Here is a 20,589-nt window from a genome sequence, read left to right as displayed (position 1 = left end):
TCCTCTATATTCTCAGCAAGCACTAGGACATCATCAGCAAAAAATAATACTACTAGCTTTATAATATAATTTTTAAAACCATTACCTTCCCTTTCTACTTGTTTTATAATCTGATAAGTAATTAATTTGAATAATGTTGTAGAGGCAGTACAGCCTTGCTTTATTCCACTACTTACGCTCAATTTTTGTTCTACTCTTTCCCCTATGTCTAACGTAGTCGAGTCTCCCACATACACTTCAGCTATAGAGTTAATTATACTAGTATGTACTTTGTATTGCTTTAATGTTTCTATCAGTGCTTCCCTTTTTATGGAATCGAAAGCTTTTTTGAAATCTAAAGAGGCCACTATGAGTTTTTTCTTATTTTTGAAAGTTTCTTCGACCATGTATTGTAAGATGAATATATTATCCTCAATCCTTCCTCCTTCTGTAAATCCTGCTTGACTATCCTCTATGGCATTATTACTTTTTAAATGCCTTTCTATTTCATCCTTGATAAAAGCCATGTATATTTTATATGATACATTTGTGAGAGCTATAGGTCTCAATTCCTTTGCTGTTGGCTTGTTTTTCTTTTTTAACATTTTTGTTCTGGATTCTTTCCAGCTTTTGGGTTTTTCTTTGCTGGCTAGTTCCTCTTTGTAGCAGTTCACTAGTGTATTCTTGCATATATCACTCATCATCATTGCTTTGTAGTAGTCTGGCTTTAGTCCATCTGGCCCTGCTGCTTTACCTTTCTTTAGACGTTTTAAGCATTTTTCTAATTTACCTTTACTCATTTCAGCGGCGGGCATGGGTTTAATTATTCCTTCGACATTAAGTACAGCATCGTAATGCTCCCTTAGATGTTCAGGTATACTATATTCATTTACAGTTATAATGTCGTTTTCTCTTCTCAAATTATCCAGGTATTCACTCTCCTCCTCCTCATTCCAGATCTCAGTTATTCTATTTTCATGTGTATTGTAGACTGTTTTCCAAAATTTTACTAATTCTTCTTTAGCCTCTTCATCTGATAGTTTATTTCCTCTCTCTCCATATAATTGTATTGCCTCGCTTTTTATTTCTTTGCTATTTCTTAATTTGTTTATGTTTTCCCATAGTTTATTGTTTTTATCATCTCTTATCTCCCTGGTCTTCTTTTTCTCATATAACGTTATGCTCTCTTTCACCAGTATTTGTACTTCTTTCTTCTTATGATTGTATTTTTCTTCTAATTCTCTTTTTATCCTAATATCTTTTTCATTTCTCTTTTTTCTATTAAGTTCCTTTCTTTCCTTAATCTTTCTTCTTATTTCCTCGGTTACCCAAGGTTGTTCTTTGTTCTTCCCTTCATTTGTTACCCTTCTCCTATATGTTTTAGCCAAATGTTCTTGTTTCATTTCTGCCATTATTATGTTTAGCTCATCAATGTTTTTTACACCCTTGCTGACAAGTTTTCTCTCTATAGATTTCACATATTCGTCTATATCTTTTGCGTCACTGCTATAATATGTAATTTCTTCCCACTTCCCTTTATTGTAATTATTTTCACTATTTGTTTTTGCTTCCAATTCTACTGTTATTAAGTTGTGATCTGATATATCTAATACTGTTTTATCTTCATCTATTTCCATACATTTAAATTGTTTATATAGCATATTATTTGCAAGTACAAAATCAATAGCACTATGCTGATCTTGTCTATTCCACGTGTATAGTCCTGAACACCTTTCATCTCCATTTAATAGTGTTAGGTTGTGGTTACCCATCCAATCTAGCACCATTTCCCCCATTTCTGTCTACTTGTTGGTGCCAAAGAAATCCCACGTGGCCGTTAAAATCCCCCATAACTAGCAAAGGTGTTGTTTCTCCTGCTTTTTGTATTAAATTTTCACATTCCACTTTCAATTCTTGATCTCTTTTTCTATCTTCTTCTGTATTTCCTGCTGCGAAATATACCAGTATTATCAGGAATACTAAGCTGTGGATTTTGCACTGTACCATTATTATATCGCTATGTTTGGTTTCTATTTCCTCTACTTCAGTGATGTTATTGTTTTTAAAAATTAACATTAACCCTCCACCCTTTTTGTCTTTAAAATCCCTTCTTTTTTCTAACTTTAACAGACCTTTACTCAGCTGTATTTTATCTATTTTTTGGTGCGTTTCTGTCAAACAAAATATATGAACTTTATTTGTGTTCATCTCGTTTTCTATTTCTATTAATTTCTGCTTGGTTAGTGCTTGGATATTTAACAGGCATATTCTTATACATTGGTTAACTTTTTTGTCTAAATTTATACCTTTCCTAATTCGCTCTGCTTGCGTTTGCTTCTTGACGAAAATTGTCGTTTCTTACTAGTTCTCCTCTCTTTATGTACCACCCCTGCTCTCCATTTTCTTTTTTCTCTCTCAATTCCTCTAGCAACTTCCTTTCTTTTTCCCTTTCCCTTTCCCTAACAGGTAATATAAACTTAATAAACAATAATAAGAATAAGCTTAGAAGCTTTGCACCTATCTATAAAGAGATAGAGTGCCCGCAAACTTATTTTGCGCAGTGAGCAATAAGGAACCAGGAACCAGGAACCATAATTTTCTTACATTATCTTTTGTTTTAAGCCTGCTTTGAGATTCATTTAATTGTAACTATAATTATTTTAATTCTAGGGTTATTATTATTATTATTATTATTATTATTATTATTATTATTATTATTATTATTATTTGCTAAGCCACAACCCTAGTTGGAAAAGCAGAATGCTATAAGCCCAGGGGCTCCAACAGAGTAAAATAGCCCAGAGAGGAAAGGAAACAAGTAAAAATAAGACATTTTAAGAACAGTGACATTAAAATAAATATCTCTTAAATAAACTATAAAATCTTTAACAAAACAAAAGGAAGAGAAATAAGATAGAATAAAGTGACCGAGTGCACCCTCAAGCAAGAGAACTCGAACCCAAGACAGTGGAAGACCATGCTACAGAGGCTATGGCACTACCCAGGGATTTGCAAAATGGAGTTTATATATTATTTTACATTTTATTTGCTTCACTTCCGTTAAGTTACTTATGTATTTAGTCCAATTATGGTTACCAGAATTTTATGCTTCAGCTGTGGGTTTAAAGCGCACTCGTGAATGGCAGAGGCAAGGGACAGGGACATTACCTTATCGAGCTGGACAACGCCCTAGAGACTGATCATATATCCATCTGATCAGCGTCCAAGCCTCCTCTCCATCCGAGCTAGGACTAGGGAGGGACAGACAATGGTCGCTGATGACTCAGCAGATAGACCTTTAACCTCCCACAAGGATGATGAGGTTGCATCAAACAATGGAACTAAAGAGTTTAAGCCGGACTCGAACCCCAGTCTGACGATCACCGGGCAGAGACGTTACCAATAGGCCAATTTTAGTTGAGGTTTGGCTAAAGCTTGTAAGATTACAAATAGATTTTAAGTTGGAATGTTGATAGTTATATGCGAGAAAATTTATTTCATATAATTAAAACCTGTAATTCTATATTAATGTATTTATCACTTTAAAATTCGAATTAATCTAACTATACTATTACGCTAATATCGATTACATAGACGCCATAATCTTAATTAGAAATTTTTTTTTTTAAAAAAGTGAGAGCCGTTATAGAGGTAAGGTCTTTCCTGATCATCTTCTCGATAGTAGTAGTAGCTCACCTTCCTTTGTTTACAGTTGCTGTCACTAATGAGGGTGAGACTTTGACCTTTCTTCTGTTTATATTTGACCTTATTTCAGTTTGTATTTGACCTTGTTTTGTATATTTGAAACGCATCTCTTTTAATATTCATTGATATCTTAATCTACGCAGTCTTTAAACCAGGTTAGTTCGTCATTACCGTAAAGATTTGATTAAGTTGTGGGATAACCTTGACTGCAATACCACGCTTTTATAGCTAGATCAAGCAAGTTAGACTTGTCCGATTATCCAGACTTGTCCGATCACCCAAAAGTCCTTGGCCAACCTCCAGTCTAGTCAAACAGACTTGTCCAATCACCCAAATGTTGTTGGTCAACCCCCAGTCTAATTAAACAGACTTGTCCGATCACCCAAATGTCCTTGGCCAACCCCCAGTCTACTTAAACAGACTTGTCCAATCACCCAAATGTTGTTGGACAACCCCCAGTCTAATTAAACAGACTCGTCCGATCACCCAAAAGTCCTTGGCCAACCCCCAGTCTAATCAAACAGACTTGTCCAATCACCCAAATGTTGTTGGCCAGCTCCCAGTCTAATTAAACAGACTTGTCCGATCACCCAAATGTCCGGTAATTTTTTATTGTATTACAGGGTGAGATTTCGAACAGAAAATATATATTTTCCTATAGTAAATAACGTGACTTAACATAATTTGATGTTCATTTCAATCGGAAATAACCATCAACCAATTCGGCTAACTTTAAGTTGCACGGTGTCACTTCTCTTACGAATTTACTGCGAACGATAACATTAGCAACGTTACCAATAATACACAGTGTTACCAACGTTGACGTATGGTACACAGAGTTACCATTAAGGTTCAGCTTTCGGGATAATTCGTAACCTTTACAATGGCGCTACCATTACTTGAAGTCACCGAAGTCGAAGTCATCAAGTGATATCTTCTTTATTTTGATGGACGGGTAATTAGGGTAGGGTGTTGGGACGAATTAGGACTTTCAGAATCACGGGTTTGTTCCGTAACCGAAATACAAACCACGCTATTTACATAGGGTTTACTTTCGGCGTAGCGGAAATTGACGAGCCATTAGATTTTTAACGAGGGTTTACTACCCCCGCGCTAGTTAGCAGGGGTAGGGGAGGGGTAGCTTGCTACCCCTCCCCCTCACACACCGGTGAAATGTCTCACTTCACATTTGCCTCGGACGATGTACATACGTGTCTGTCTTTCGTCCTCGCTTGGCAGCCATTTTATGTTTTGTCTTTACTTAATCACTTACTTTTCTTATACTCTATATATATGTAAACATATTTCCATGTTTATGTATATATTTGAGAATAGAAATCAGTAAGTTTCCTTTTCAGTGTTCAGCTTGTGTGTGTAGTGTACGATATCTCCGTGGAGCCCGTCGGCAGTTAGGCCACCACGGTGTAATTTCTTGGGTCGCGATTGAGTTTGACTACGGTCTCTCTCTCTCTCTTGAGGTTGTTCACTCTTTACTACGTTTTACCTTTACTACGTTCTCGGTAGCTTCCTCCCGTGTCGGGTGGAGTTGCTACGCCGTACATTGTATCACAATTATTTTTATGAATCTAATTGTATTTGTTAACTTTTCAGCTTTTGTAGAACGCTTCCTTTCGGGGTTTTTTCGTTCTTACTGTAGTGAACATTCTTATTTGAATTACATAATTATAATTGTTATAATTCTGTGTTTGTTACAGCTCTCCGCCCTTCCCCCTTCCCCGTGAGTGTAAGTGGAGTTGAGGGCTCATGCCTGTTGTGTAATTCTTGTGTTTTTTCCCTCGGGATTCCTCTTTGGAGTCTTCCCAGGGGAATGAATGTTAACTAATTACTTTTTATTTATTTTTTCTCAGTTAACGATCTAGTTTTTCGTTTGCTTAATGTGCCAGCGCTCACCTGCGCGCCAACGATCTCCTGCGCTCCCATGATCTTCAGATCTGGGTGCAGTAGGGAAGTTTAGGACTTCCCCTACTCGCCAGCGCTCGCCAACGCGCCGTCTGCTTTCACCTGCGCGCCATCCCTCGCCAGTGCGCATTCACGCCCACGCCCATCTCCCACAACAGCAACGCATCGCCAGCCTGATGTGCGCCAACAAGAGGCGCGCCAACAAGAGGCGCGCCAAAGAGTGCAGGTTCCAGCTGCGCGCCCGTGCGCAAGGGATATCTCTCCTGCGCGCGCGCACCCGACGACATCTTCTGGGGCGCACGATCTCTCGTCCGCACGGGCTCTTCATTCTGATTCTGCGCGCCCGCGCGAACATTCACCCTCATGCGCGCGAGCGCGCAAACAGCTTCCTGCGTACGCTCCTACGCGCCATCGCAATCATGTGTGCGCATCAGCAGTCTCCCGTGCGCACGCACGCACGCGCCAGCAGTCTCCCGCACGTGACCCCGGTTATTCCCCATTGCGCGAACGCCAACGCGCTCCCCAGCACAATCGTTAATATCCTCCCACGCGCGAGGCTGCAGGACAACACGCGGCAAGGTCGCCATCGCTCCCCCCCGCAAGCACAGAACAGCGCGCTCGCCGGTAGGGGGGAAGGTTCCAGAAAGGTCCAGGGACATTTCTTCTTTGTCTTCTTTTTCTTTACAGGCGAACCCCCCTATTGAAACTCCAGGGATCGGTCGATCCCTGTCCCTCCAGAGGGAGTGTCTGATAGCGCAGCCATCAGCCAGCAGCCTTGGTTTGGGGCACTGATCAGAGCAGTCATGCAGGCTGTCAAGCCTGTTCTCTCTGAATTGGGCCACAAATCCTTGGCTGCGTCTACTCCCCTGAAGAGAAAAAGAGGAGTTTCGGACGTGGTGACTTCTCCGAGGACTAAGCTGTCTCCTTGTAAGCCTTCGAGGCAGGCCCCCTCCCCGCCCAGACTTTTTCTCCCTCCCCTTCGGACGAGGATTACCCGTCCTCAGGGGAGTCACGTGAGGTGAGATGTTCCCCCATCGCACCAATGAGGGAAACCCCACCTCGCGCTGGAAAGTCTTCTCGGGTAGAGGCGGAGAACAGCCTACCTCTGTTGTTGTTGGAGTCCTGCATCCCTCCCAGGAGGGAGTCGAAGGACTCCAAGACAGTACCGAAGTCCTCGTCAAGACTTAGACCAGAGCCAGCCAGTCACTCGGAGAACGTCCGCGAGTCTCCCCAAGAAGAGCCTTTTGGGACAGGAGACTTCGCTGCTAGTCCATCCGGAGGAGATCTGCTGGAGTCAGAACATGCATTTTGGCAGGTTCTGACCCTTATGAGGACTCTCAATGGGTTTGCTGACCCAGAGATTCCTCCTCTAGAGGGCAAAGACACGGTCTTGGACTGAGTTTTTGGGACTCAAAAACCCTCTAAGGCCAGTGCAGCTTTGCCCTGGTCTCAGGGGGTTAAGAGTGCAAGGGACAAGATCGCAGTCCAGCTCTCTGAGCTAGCCTCCTTCAGCCGATCCAGTGCCGACAACAAGCTTCTCCCACCTCCTCGCGTGCAGCAGAAGAGGTACTTCGAGATCGTAGAGGAGCCTTGTTTAGCTCTTCCCCTTCACCATTCTTTGGAAGAGCTTACCAGGGGAGTCCCTCTTGAGAGGCTCTCCAACCGGCAAGTCTCATTCTCGGCGACTGAGATTCTTAATCAGGAGAAGGTTGCGAAGTGTGACACGCAGGCCACTTCATGGCTGGAGATCTGGTGAGGGACCTTAGGTATCCTGATGCGTTCGGAGGATTTATCAAAAGAACGTACCAGGAAAGCTATGGAGACCTTTCTACTTGCAGGCACTTGCACGATCGAGTTTCTGGCCCACCAAGTCTCGAACTTGTGGGCAAACACCATCCTGAAACGTGTGGGATGCGGTGTCTGAGAGGTTCCATCATAAGGTCCCTAGCACCGAGATAAGCAGGCTCAGACATTCTTCCGTGATGGGAACGAACCTGTTTGAGCCTAAGGACGTGGAGCATGCTGCTGAGAGGTGGAGGAAGTCTCACCAAGACTCCCTCCTACATAGGGCTTTGACATCCCAGCCCTATAAGCCTCCAGCAGCCCCGTCCTACCAAGACCACGAAACCAACAACGGCAGCGAAGACATGGTGTCTAAGCCCTTTCCTGTTAAGAACAGGGGAGGGAAGAATCCTAGAGGGAGCAGCTGAGGCCGCAAACGCTAGGATTGGCAGTCCCCCTTCATGTCCACCAGTAGGGGGATTCCTACACAGTTGCGCAGACATATGGCAGCAACTTGGGGCCGATTTCTGGACGATTTTCGTAATCAGTCAGGGATATTGCGTCCCGTTCACAACATCTCTACCTCCCCTGATGACGAATCCAGTGTCGTTGAGCTCCCTTGCCATGGGGTCAGCAAGGGGGCAGGCCCCTCGGGCAGAAGTCCAGACTATGTTGAAGAAGGGCGCTCTCCAGGAGGTCCTCGACGAGTCCCCAGGCTTCTTCAGTCAACTCTTTCTTGTAAAGAAGGCGTCTGGAGGCTGGAGACCAGTCATCAACCTCTCATCTCTGAACAAATTTATCAAGCAAACTCCGTTCAGCATGGAGACCGCAGACACGGTCAGACTTGCAGTAAGACCTCAAGACTTCATGTGTACACTGGATCTGAAGGACGCGTACTTCCAGATCCCAATCCATCTGTCTTCAAGGAAGTACTTAAGATTCAGCCTAGACAACAAGGAATACCAGTTCAAGGTGCTGTGTTTCGGTCTCTCCACAGCACCACAGGTTTTCACCAGTGTTCACCCTAATATCGTCGTGGGCACATAGGATCGGCATCTGTCTCCTCCGTTATCTGGACGACTGGCTGATCCTAGCAGACTCGGAGTCATCCCTTCTTCAACACCGAGACAAACTTCTGGGACTTTGCCAGGATCTGGGGATCATGGTAAATCTCGAGAAGTCCTCTCTGCTTCCCACTCAAAGACTGGTATACTTAGGCATGATTATAGACACCAATCTCCACAAAGCCTTCCCATCAGACGACAGGATAGCAAGGCTAAGGAAGGTCGCAAGCCCTTTTCTCAGACGAGAAGAGCTTCCAGCCCAATCGTGGTTACGTCTCCTCGGTCACCTCTCATCTTTGGCTCGTCTAGTTCCCAACGGTCGCCTCAGAATGAGATCCCTCCAGTGGCGACTCAAGTCTCGGTGGAATCAAGGTTGCGATTCCCCGGACGTCATGATCCCTATGGGACCTGCGGAACGGTCGGACCTCCTATGGTGGGTGACAGACGAGAACCTACGAAGAGGAGTGGATCTTCTCGTCCTCCCCCCTGATTTGATGCTGTTTTCGGACGCCTCAAAGAAATGGTGGGGAGCCCACGTTCTACACCACAGGACCTCAGGCCTGTGGTCAGAATCAGAAAAGTGCCTCCATATAAATCTTTTAGAGATGAAGGCCGTTTTCTTGGCCCTTCAGCAGTTCCAATAATTCCTGGCGGGTCACTGTGGTGGTGATGAGCGACAACACCACAGTAGTGGCTTACATCAACAAGCAAGGAGGTACCTTTTCGAAGCAGCTATCCCATCTCGCAGTAGAGATATTGAGATGGACCGAAGTCCACTCGATTCCACTATCGGCACGTTTCATTCCAGGCAAGAGGAATGTGCTCACCGACAATCTGAGCAGAGCGTCTCAGATAGTGAGTACCAAGTGGTCTTTGGATCATCTAGTAGCCAACAAAGTCCTGACTTTGTGGGGTTCCCCGACTGTGGATCTGTTCGCGACAGCATTGAACTTCAAGCTTCCACTATACTGCTCTCCAGTCTCGGATCCCAAGGCGCTCTGGCAAGATGCCTTCCAACAACAGTGGGACAACATCGACGTGTACGCCTTTCTCCAGTTCTGTCTGATGAGGAGGGTGCTCAACAAGACCAGAATATCGGTCAATCTTTCAATGACCCCCATAACTCCGCTATGGTATCACGCGGAATGGTTTCCGGACCTTCTGCAACTCCTAACGGAACTTCCGAGAGAGCTCCCCCCACAACACTATCTACTCAGACAACCACATGACTACATCTTCCACAAAGCCGTAGCTTCGCTGAGACTTCACGCCTGGAGACTATCCAGCATCTCCTCGCAGAGAGAGGATTTTTGCAGCAAGTTGCGATTAGGATGACTGGACATCTGCGAAAATCATCCGCATCTGTCTACCAGGCAAAGTGGAAAGTCTTCTGTGGTTGGCGTCGTGGAAGTGGTATCTCTCCACTTGATGCCACTATTCCAGCAATAGCGGAGTTTTTTGTGTATTTGCGGGAAGAAATGCGCCTTTCAGTCTCGGCGGTGAAAGGCTATCGCTCAGCCCTAAGTCTAGCCTTCAGGCTCAAGGGAATGGACATTTCTTCCTCGCTGGAACTTTCCCTACTCATACGAAGTTATGAACTTACCTGCCCTCAGTCGGAAGTGAGACCTCCTCCATGGAACGTGGTTCGAGTTCTCAGGTCTCTTAAGAGACCTCTCTATGAACCATTACGCCAGGCTTCAGATCGCCACCTAATTTGGAAAACGGTGTCCCTACTAGCTTTGGCATCGGCCAAGCGAGTCAGTGAAATTCCTGGTCTCTCATATGACATCGCCCGTTCAAGGGGATGGGGGGAGCTAACGTTCAAATTCATCCCTGAGTTTATTGCTAAGACTCAGAATCCGGGAGTGTCGGACCCTCGGTTCGACTCCTTCCAGATTTCGAGTCTTCCTTCTGTAACAGATGACCCAGACCATCTCCTACTGTGTCCAGTAAGGAGTCTGAGTTTATATCTCAAAAGAACAGCTGCAGTCCGTCCTCAGGTGCAGGCATTGTTTGTTAGCACTGGGAGGACTAAGAGGAGGGTCACCAAGAACACCGTCTCGGCATGGATTCGCAGGTTGATACATCTGTCCCTGAATCCAGACCCTCCTCCGTCACGACGCCCTAGAGCACATGATGTCAGGGGCGTAGCTACGTCCCTGGCCTTCAAGAAGAATTTCTCAGTGACGCAGGTTCTTCAGGCTGGGGTGTGGAAGCGTCAGACGACCTTCACAGCCCACTACCTGCAAGACGTGACCCACAGGAGGCTCAATACGTTCTCTATCGGCCCAGTGGTGGCTGGACAACAGCTGGTTTAGAACCTCAGGCTCCTTAGTGGACAAGTAGCAGAAGGTTGAGGGCATTGTTACCCGGTCTTAGTCTGCACGAATGAAAAGATTTGTCTGGCCCTTATTCCTTTCTTCATCCTTCCCTCTCTTGGGGAAAGCAGCATCCTGGGTTCTCTGCACAGCTGACCTCAAACCACTGCAGGTAAACGATGTTTCCTTGTGTTCCTAGTATTAAGCTAATACTGTCTCGTCCCCATTCCCTGACAAGGTGATATTGGGAGAGTCCTAGCCTAAAGTTAAAATCTAAAGGACTACAGGTCAACTTCCTAGGACGAGTCACACTTTATTATACCTTCACGCACAGCTTGCGTAGGCCGCAGTCCTTGCGTAGCAAGGTTCTAGCGAGGTGCAGGGACTCCTTATTGTTGAGTGCTGACACACTCAAATAATGAGTCCCCGGGCAAAGCCAAAGCCAGTACTGGCTGGGATTTTCCACCCTTCCTAATGGGTGAGTCACTCCTATTAAATAGTGTGGTTTGTATTTCAGTTATGGAACAAATGACAAATTCATAGATAATTTGTATTTTTCCTAACTATACAAACCTTAGCTTTTTAAATATTTAACTTAGCCGGTGAATATATAATAGCTGCAACTCTGCGGCTCGACAGACAACATACTCAAAAAACTCGCGAGCGATCGCTATGCAGGTTGCGAGTGTGCCCACCAGCGCCAACTGTTGGAAAGATACCACTCTTGTATGTAAACAAAACCTTCAATTCTTCTCTGTCGACGTTGACGACAAGACGTATTTATACTCGCTGTAGAACCTGGAGTTTTTCCATCATATTTGGTGAAGTACTTTATTTTGGTTTGAGCTTTCGCAGTACAGGTGTTTTTCCTCAACATAAACTCTTGAACTCTTTATTGAATCGGTTTATTTGTTGATGACTTGGATTGTTTTTGGAATTTTCTTTGACTAATTCAAAATGGCTGACCCTTCTCAAGTACCTAGATTTCGAAAGTGTAATGCTAGGGACTGTAATAGGCGTCTTCCAAAGGCTTCTCTCGACCCTCATACTGTTTGTTCCAATTGTCGGGGTAAAACCTGTCAATTGGGAGATCGGTGTGAGGAATGCGTGGGCCTTTCGGAATTTGATTGGATCGAATATGATAAGTATACACGCAGACTAGAGAGAGATAGGGTAAGGAGAAGTTCATCTAGGTCCGTAGATTTTTCCTCTCCACATGCCCCTGAACCTAATCCTTCCCCTGTAGTGGTTGTTCCTAACCCCCCTTCTAGCACTCAGGAACCGTCTATGCAAGACATGTTACGTGCTATTCATGCCTTGGGGGAGAGAGTTGAAGCGTTAGCAAGTGACCGTAATCAACTCATGGCTGACGTGAAGGAGCTTAAGTGCCATAGTGCCACGGCGGAAAGTGGGAAAGTGATTAGTGCGCAAAGTGTTGTGAACAGTGTTGCGACCGAGGGTTCGTCTGTTCGTGCCTGTCGTTCACCTAGTCCGGGACCTCTTGCAAGCTCCCAAGCCTAGGAGAGAAGCAATGTCGTACGACTTATGGGTTCGAGAGGCCTTGATCAGCGAACAGACGTTCCCTCCATGGTATCAGGCGTATCTCGTCAAGATCGCCCCTACCATAAGACGAGAGAGCCCATTTTTACCTCGTCTTCCGAAGGCGTTTCACGCAAGAAACCATGGAGCAAGGTTTCTAGGCCTCTGAAACGCAAGTCGGTCCCTTCAGGACAGGTCCAACGTCCTGGATGTAGCCATTGGGACAGTTCGGACCCGTTGCTGTCATCGGATGACTGCTCGCCGCCTAAGCAAGGCAAAGTTGTGCCGTCTCAGACGCTAACCCCGTCTGTTACCGCACCCGTTACCGTAGACCCTAAATGGGTTATACTGCAGGACATGCAGTCTAAGCTTGCGTCCCTTATGGAAGACTACAACGCAGAGAAGGTTTCCGTTGAACCTAGCCGTTTATCTCATGGAGATACTGGCCGTCAGCCACCCAAGCGTTCTGTTGTGCGTCCTGTTGACGTTGGTGTAGCCATCTCACGTCAACCAGTTGGGGTTGTACCACACCCGATGCGGTCTCGTGTGGATTTTCAGCCGCATGTGGACGTTAAGCAACTCGCTGATGCGCCTGGTGACGTTCAGGACGTTCGCCAACCATCAGAGTTGACTTGTTTTGACGCGGTGCGTCAACCTCCGCAACCTAGAGTTGTTTTGACTGCACAACCCAGGCGGTCTAAGCAGTCTCGGGTGGACGCTGTGCGTCCTCACGCACCTGTTATTGTTGACAGTTCCCAGACTGTTCAGCAGTTTCAGGACGCTGCGTCCTGCTCCGCCACTTATGCACCAGTGCGGGCGGACGCTGCGTGTCAAGCATTGCCAACCCCTTTGCTTGTTTCTCATCAGTTATCAGATGAGGAACTTTCGGATGAGGACGTTGCTGACCCTCAGCCTGAGGATCATCCTTCAGATATTGATGAGCCTAGAGCAGTTCCGCCATCTATGGACTTTAAAAAAGTCATGCTCATTTTTAAAGAGTTGTTCCCTGAACACTTTGTCTCTGTGGCTCCTCGTTCGCCGCCGTCTGAGTTTGTTTTAGGCGTACCTGCTGCCATGCCAGCCTTTACAAAACTCGTTCTCTCTCGCTCTTCCAAGAGAGCTTTACGGCTGTTAGGCGATTGGTTGGAAACCAAGAGGAGTTTAGGGAAGACGGCCTTTGCCTTCCCCCCATCTAAACTCTCGTCTAGATCGAGCGTCTGGTATGCCACGGGAGAAGTTCTCGGCTTGGGAGTTCCTGCCTCTGCCCAGGGCGACTTCTCAAGTCTTGTAGACTCTCCCCGCCGCCTAGCCATGAGACGCTCGAAGATTAGTTGGTCATCCTCAGACCTGGACCATCTACTTAAGGGCATCTTTAGGGCTTTTGAAGTTTTTAACTTCCTTGACTGGTGTTTGGGAGCCTTGAGTAGGAAAATCTCATCAGCCGATAGAGATGTCTCCTTACTCATTATGTCCTGCATGGATAAGGCCATCCGCGATGGATCCAATGAGCTCTCCGCCTCGTTTACGTCAGGAGTCCTAAAGAAACGAGAGTCTCTGTGCTCTTTTCTGTCAGCAGGAGTGACGCCCTGTCAACGATCTGAGCTACTCTTTGCCCCTTTGTCTAAGTTCTTGTTTCCTGAACTGTTAGTTAAGGAAATAGCGTTGTCTCTAGTGCAGAAGGACACCCATGACTTGGTTGCGTCCTCGGCTCGCAAAGGGACCCTTTCGTCTGCCTTGTCTGCTAGACCTAGGATAGACACTCCAGCGTCCAGGTTTATTCCGCCCTTTCGTGGCAGAGCCCCCAGCAGGGGAAGTACTCATGCCGAAGGGAAGAGAGGAAAGAGGAAAGGAGCCAAGTCCTCGCGGGGCAGAGTCTGACTGCCCGCAGCTTCAGACAGCAGTAGGTGCCAGACTCAAGAACTTCTGGCAAGCCTGGGAGAAGAGAGGCGCAGATCAACAGTCTGTGAGGTTGCTCAGAGAGGGGTACAAAATCCCATTTGTATGCAAACCTCCTCTAGCGACGTCCCCCATCGATCTCTCTCCCAGGTACCGAGAGGAAGCAAAGAGACAAGCCCTGAAACTAGAAGTGTCTCTTTTGCTAGAGAAGGGAGCGGTGGTCAAAGTCTCGGACCTTCAATCACCGGGGTTTTACAACCGTCTCTTCCTAGTACCGAAGAAGACAGGAGGTTGGAGACCGGTGCTAGACGTCAGTGCTCTGAATGTCTTTGTCACAAAGACAAAGTTCACCATGGAGACCACGAAGTCAGTCTTAGCAGCGGTCAGAAAGGGAGACTGGATGGTCTCTCTCGACCTAAGAGACGCTTACTTCCACATCCCCATTCACTCAGATTCCCAACCTTTTCTGAGATTTGTGTTCGACAATGTGGTGTACCAGTTTCGGGCCCTGTGCTTTGGCCTAAGTCCTGCTCCTCTCGTGTTTACGAGGCTTATGAGGAATGTGGCAAAATTCCTCCATTTATCGGGTATCCGAGCCTCCCTTTATTTGGACGACTGGCTTCTCAGAGCCTCGTCCAGTCATCGCTGTCTGAAGGATCTCAATTGTACTTTAGATCTGACCAAGGAATTGGGACTTCTGGTCAACTTGGAAAAGTCCCAGCTGATCCCATCCCAAACTATTCTGTATTTAGGGATGGAGATTCGCAGTCCAGTTTTTCGGGCTTTTCCGTCGGCCCCTAGAATAGATCAAGCCCTGCTCGTAATCCAAAAGATGTTGAAGAGAGAACGTTGCTCTGTCAGGAATTGGATGAGTCTAGTAGGAACTCTATCATCCCTGGAGCAGTTTGTCTCGCTAGGAAGGCTACACCTCCGACCTCTACAATTCCATCTAGCTTTTCACTGGAAAAAGGACAAGACGCTAGAGGCGGTCTCGATCCCGATTTCCGAAACAGTAAAGACTTGCCTGAATTGGTGGAAAGACAATATCAGTCTACGAGAGGGACTTCCCCTAGCAGTTCAGAAAACAAGCCACGTTCTCTTCTCAGACGCATCGGATTTGGGTTGGGGTGCGACACTGGACGGTCGGGAATGCTCAGGTCTGTGGACCTCAAGTCAGAGGAGCATGCATATCAACGGCAAGGAGCTTTTGGCAATTCACCTGGCCTTGATAAGCTTCGAGAGTCTCCTTCGAGACAAAGTGGTGGAGGTCAACTCGGACAACACCACAGCCTTGGCGTACATTTCCAAACAAGGAGGTACCCACTCCCTGTCATTGTACGAGATCACAAGGGACCTGCTCATCTGGTCAATAGATCGAGGCATCTCCCTAGTAACGAGGTTTATCCAGGGCGACTTGAACGTTCTAGCAGATTGTCTCAGTCGGAAAGGTCAGGTAATTCCAACCGAATGGACCCTCCACAAGGATGTGTGCAAGAGGCTTTGGGCGACTTGGGGTCAACCCACCATAGACCTCTTTGCAACCTCGATGACCAAGAGGCTTCCAATCTATTGCTCTCCAGTCCCAGACCCAGCAGCAATACATATAGATGCCTTTCTCCTAGATTGGTCTCACCTAGACCTATACGCATTCCCACCATTCAAGATTGTCAACAAGGTACTGCAGAAATTCGCCTCTCACGAAGGGACAAGGTTGACGTTAGTTGCTCCCCTCTGGCCCGCGAGAGAATGGTTCACCGAGTTACTTCGATGGCTGGTAGACTTCCCAAGAAGTCTTCCTCTAAGAGTAGACCTATTACGTCAGCCACACGTAAAGAAGGTACACCAAAGCCTCCACGCTCTTCGTCTGACTGCCTTCAGACTATCGAAAGACTCTCGAGAGCTAGAGGCTTTTCGAAGGAGGCAGCCAGTGCGATTGCAAGAGCGAGGAGAGCTTCTACCATTAGAGTTTACCAATCGAAGTGGGAAATCTTCCGAGACTGGTGCAAGTCAGTATCTGTATCCTCGTCCAGTACCTCTGTAGCCCAAATCGCTGATTTTCTCTTATACCTGAGAAGAGTTCGCTCCTTTTCAGCTCCCACGATCAAGGGCTACAGGAGCATGTTGGCTTCGGTCTTCCGGCATAGAGGCTTAGATCTTTCCAACAATAAAGATCTACAAGATCTCCTTAAGTCTTTTGAGACCTCTAAGGAACGTCGTTTGGCTACACCTGGATGGAATTTAGACGTGGTCCTAAGATTCCTCATGTCAGACAGGTTTGAGCCTTTACATTCAGCCTCCCTGAAGGATCTCACTCTTAAGACTCTTTTCCTGGTGTGCTTGGCCTCAGCTAAAAGAGTCAGTGAGCTTCATGCCTTCAGCAAGAACATCGGTTTTTCGACAGAAAAAGCCACTTGTTCTCTTCAACTTGGTTTCCTAGCCAAGAATGAACTGCCTTCTCGTCCTTGGCCTAAATCTTTTGATATTCCTAGCTTATCAAAGATCGTAGGCAACGAATTAGAAAGAGTATTATGCCCCGTTAGAGCTCTTAAGTTCTATTTAGCTCGTACAAAGCCTTTACGAGGTAAATCTGAAGCGCTATGGTGTTCGGTTAAGAAACCATCCTTACCTATGTCAAAGAATGCTTTGTCATATTTTATCAGATTGTTAATACGAGAAGCTCATTCACACTTGAGTAAGGAAGACCGATCTTTGCTTAAGGTTAAGACGCACGAGATTAGAGCTATAGCAACTTCCGTGGCCTTCAAGCAAAATAGATCTCTGCAAAGTATCATGGACGCGACCTTTTGGAGAAGCAAGTCAGTGTTCGCGTCATTTTACTTGAAAGATGTCCAGACTCTTTACGAGGACTGCTACACACTGGGTCCATTCGTAGCAGCGAGTGCAGTAGTGGGTGAGGGCTCAACCACTACACTTCCCTAATTCCATATCCTTTTAATCTGTCTCTTGAAATGTTTTTAATATTGTTTTTATGGGTTGTTCGGAAGGCTAAGAAGCCTTTCGCATCCTGGTTGATTTGGCGGGTGGTCAAAGTCATTTCTTGAGAGCGCCCAGATTAGGGGTTTGATGAGGTCCTGTTGTATGGGTTGCAGCCCTTGATACTTCAGCTCCTGGGAGTCTGTCAGCATCCTAAGAGGATCGCTGGGCTCCGTGAGGAAGACAGACTTACAAGGCAGAGTAATCGTCTAAGTCAACTTCCTTACCAGGTACCTATTTATTTTGGTTTTGTTATATTGATAACTGTCAAAATGAAAAAACTCTTAGCTTATACGCTGTAAACATAATTAACTCTGGTCTCAACCCACCTCCTTGTGTGTGAATCAGCTATTATATATGCACCAGCTAAGTTAAATATTTAAAAATGATATTTTAATTATAAAATAAATTTTTGAATATACTTACCCGGTGAATATATAAATTAAATGACCCTCCCTTCCTCCCCAATAGAGACGCAGTGGGACGAGAAGAATTGAAGGTTTTGTTTACATACAAGAGTGGTATCTGGCCGACAGTTGACGCTGGTGGGCACACCCGCAACCTGCATAGCGATCGCTCGCGAGGTTTTTGAGTATGTTGTCTGTCGAGCCGCAGAGTTGCAGCTATTATATATTCACCGGGTAAGTATATTCAAAAATTTATTTTATAATTAAAATATCATATTTAATCAAACTTGCCCGCCAGCCCTATCCCCCTTGAAGTCCTACCTCCAAGCAAAGTGAGCTCAAACACAGGTGTGTGTGAGGGGGTACTGGGGGTAGAAAGCTACCCTCCCTACCCCCCCCCCCCCCCCCCCCCCCGCTAACTAGCGGTGTGGGTAGTAAACCCTCGTTAAAATGCTAATGGCTCGTCATTTCAGCTACGCCGAAAGTAATAACTCCTATTAAATAGCTAAGGTTTGCATAGTTAGGAAAAATACAAATTATCTACGAATTTGTCATGTTTAAAGTCAAAGTGACTGCCCGACCACCACCGTATTATTATAAGTTTACCAGATTTGCACAAATCCTACTCCAATTAAAAGGCGCTGGTTTGTATAATTAGGAATAATACAAACTACTCTTAAATTTGCAATTTTGATAAAAATTTGACATTAAATATTTTTAGGCTTTTTTCATGGTACGTAGGTTAGCTTGATACCGTATGAATCAAGAAAAATTTAGCAATGCAAAAATACTGCACTCCTTTAAGTTTTTAGTCATTAAATGGCCATAAAAAATATGTAAAAATAAAAATACTTGGAAAGAAATTAAAGGCTTTTTAAAATATACAAATAGCTGTAGGGGTTCTTGATATGCTGGTTACATACATAGACTATCTGTTATATAGCCTGTTAGAGGTAGCATGGCCATACTTTGGTGATGTCCGTTGTAGGGAGCAGTTATGGTAAAGTAAGGACAAACTTGTTTTCTTAATTTTATCTTTATATTGATGACAAAGGTCACACTTAAAAGAAGGTAAGCACTATGAATTCTGGGTAATTATTTCAATACAGTAATCTTTTTTGCTATAAAAACATTGTCTTTGATTCACTTATTTAATTGCATGTGTTCTGTTCTGATCTGCCCTTTTAGTATAACTACAGTATGCTTTTACAATTCCAGGATTGTCCTTCGTAGATTCGAGACAAGACGCTAAACCATGAAGTCGATGTTTGTAGCCTTAGTTCTTTTTCTTCCCTTGCTTGTGCAAGGCAGGTATGTACTAAGTCTTTACACGATAGGATTTTATACCTAAATAGAATGTCCATTTATTGCTATGCAAATTTTTCATCCTTTGATTTAGAAATATCTTCAGCAGAACTTGAATGGCGGTTGAAGTCCTTAACGAGGTAGTTAATGACAGGTGATGATCGCAGGCGAGTAGCCCCTCCCACTCTCCAGTCAGGCTATTCACCTTAGTTTGAATGGTTTACGTTGGCTAAGTGTGAGTGATGAAACGAAGCAGGAATTTGCATTTGGGTAAAAGCGTGTGGCATGACTGTTCAGAATTATCCCCATATGCAGAGTGTAGATCATGGCCTCCCATTAAGGCGGCCATATTCTCTGAGGGGGAATGAAGGCTTAGTCTCCTCTAATGTCACACTTGGCAAAGGCCAAGACAATGCCAAAGAGACTGTACTGTATAACACTCGACTCTCCCTGTCTTGGTCATAGGAAATAGGCTTCCAGAGAAGCGAGAGCTCGGATCTACATGAACAAGTTTTTTCAGGATTATTGAAGTGCTGGAGGTGCTTCCTTTGTAAGCAGAAGCTGACGAGTTCAACCTAGAAAAACTTTGCCTGCCTTAGTTCTTGCAGGTTATAGTTTTCCTATGCATAATACAATACAAACCTTCAACCTTTGATAGCTGTATGACTTCAGCAAAGCTGGAAGAGCCAGTGAGCTTTTAACAAGGTAAATAGAGCTGGGTGCCGGGTGGTGGGAAGCCCCACCCACTCGACAGGTAGTGCGGCCTTCACTTTGTTTGGTCACTGTTTTGTACAGATGTACTTCTTAGCATCCTAGGTCAGCCTTTTTCAGCGGTCCTCTTTTCCTTTTTATTGTGTTTGTGTGATTGCTGTTAATGATGTTGACTCCTTGGTTAGAGGTTGTGGCTGGCATATGGGTGAGCTAGAAGATAACCCTCACCATCTTTGTAGCTTCTGCAGGGCATGACTGTTTACAAGATGCTCTCTTTTCTAAATGTAGGAAGTGGGCCCCGGTGCAGTGACAAGTGAGATTCTTTATAGTCGGTCTCAGGAAGCCCATGATGATGCCAAACAAGCTTTATAGCTCCTTCAACCTGTCTTCAGGTTTGAAGTCTACTGCACGCTCTTTTTCTCTCCCCAAGGCCGAAACCATTAAGGCGAGTCAGTAGAAGAAGGGAGCCCCTGCCCTCTCTTCAGTGAGTTCTTTGAGTGAGACAGAGTATTGCTTTCCTCTATCAAAGGTAATACCCACCTCCCTCTTGCCCGAAGCTCTCCCGCTATGGTATTAGCTTGCAACTCATGCAAGAACCTCCACCTGGGTGTGCTGTGGCCTGCCCTTCAGATTGATGGCACCCTGTTGATGGAGAAATGCCTAAGAGGTTCTAGCAGACACTAGAACCCAGCAGTCTTCTCATTCTCTTGCTGCTCCCCCTTACCTGCAGAGGAGAGCCATGTGGTGACATCCTTGGATGCATCCTTGCCTGCCGTTGCAGACGAGACGCTGTTGGTTGCTGAAAATCTGTCTGCTGTCAGGAAGAAGTGTGGTGCTCTCCCTCACCCGTATTGCCGGTTCTTACACCTACTGCCCCTGCTGAGGAGCACCCTGCCGCTAGGAAGAAGAGGAGGGGTTCTCCTAGATACAGGACAAGTGATTTGGAGTCTCTCATCGACCCGAGACTGG

General features: G+C 45.5%; 1 protein-coding gene across 2 annotated transcripts in view; it reads left to right on the top strand.

The window, feature by feature from the left end:
* The first annotated feature begins 3,647 nt into the window (after nucleotides 1–3,647).
* RNaseX25 (Ribonuclease X25) overlaps nucleotides 3,648–20,589 on the top strand; it is a 161,336-nt gene continuing 144,394 nt past the window's right edge. The window contains exons 1-2 of one of the 2 annotated variants that reach the window (XM_068356286.1): nucleotides 3,648–3,709; nucleotides 18,823–18,915. In XM_068356286.1, coding sequence (XP_068212387.1) covers nucleotides 18,860–18,915 — 56 coding nt within the window. In that variant the 5' untranslated portion in view covers nucleotides 3,648–3,709; nucleotides 18,823–18,859. Of the gene's footprint in view, nucleotides 3,710–3,815; nucleotides 3,840–18,822; nucleotides 18,916–20,589 lie in introns of those variants that run through there. The other variant, XM_068356287.1, reaches the window with a different exon arrangement.

Source organism: Palaemon carinicauda, chromosome 32 (assembly GCF_036898095.1).
Source record: "Palaemon carinicauda isolate YSFRI2023 chromosome 32, ASM3689809v2, whole genome shotgun sequence".
NCBI lineage: Eukaryota > Metazoa > Arthropoda > Malacostraca > Decapoda > Palaemonidae > Palaemon > Palaemon carinicauda.
Note: the sequence above shows the minus strand (reverse complement) of the source record. Positions and strands in the feature narration are given on the sequence as shown.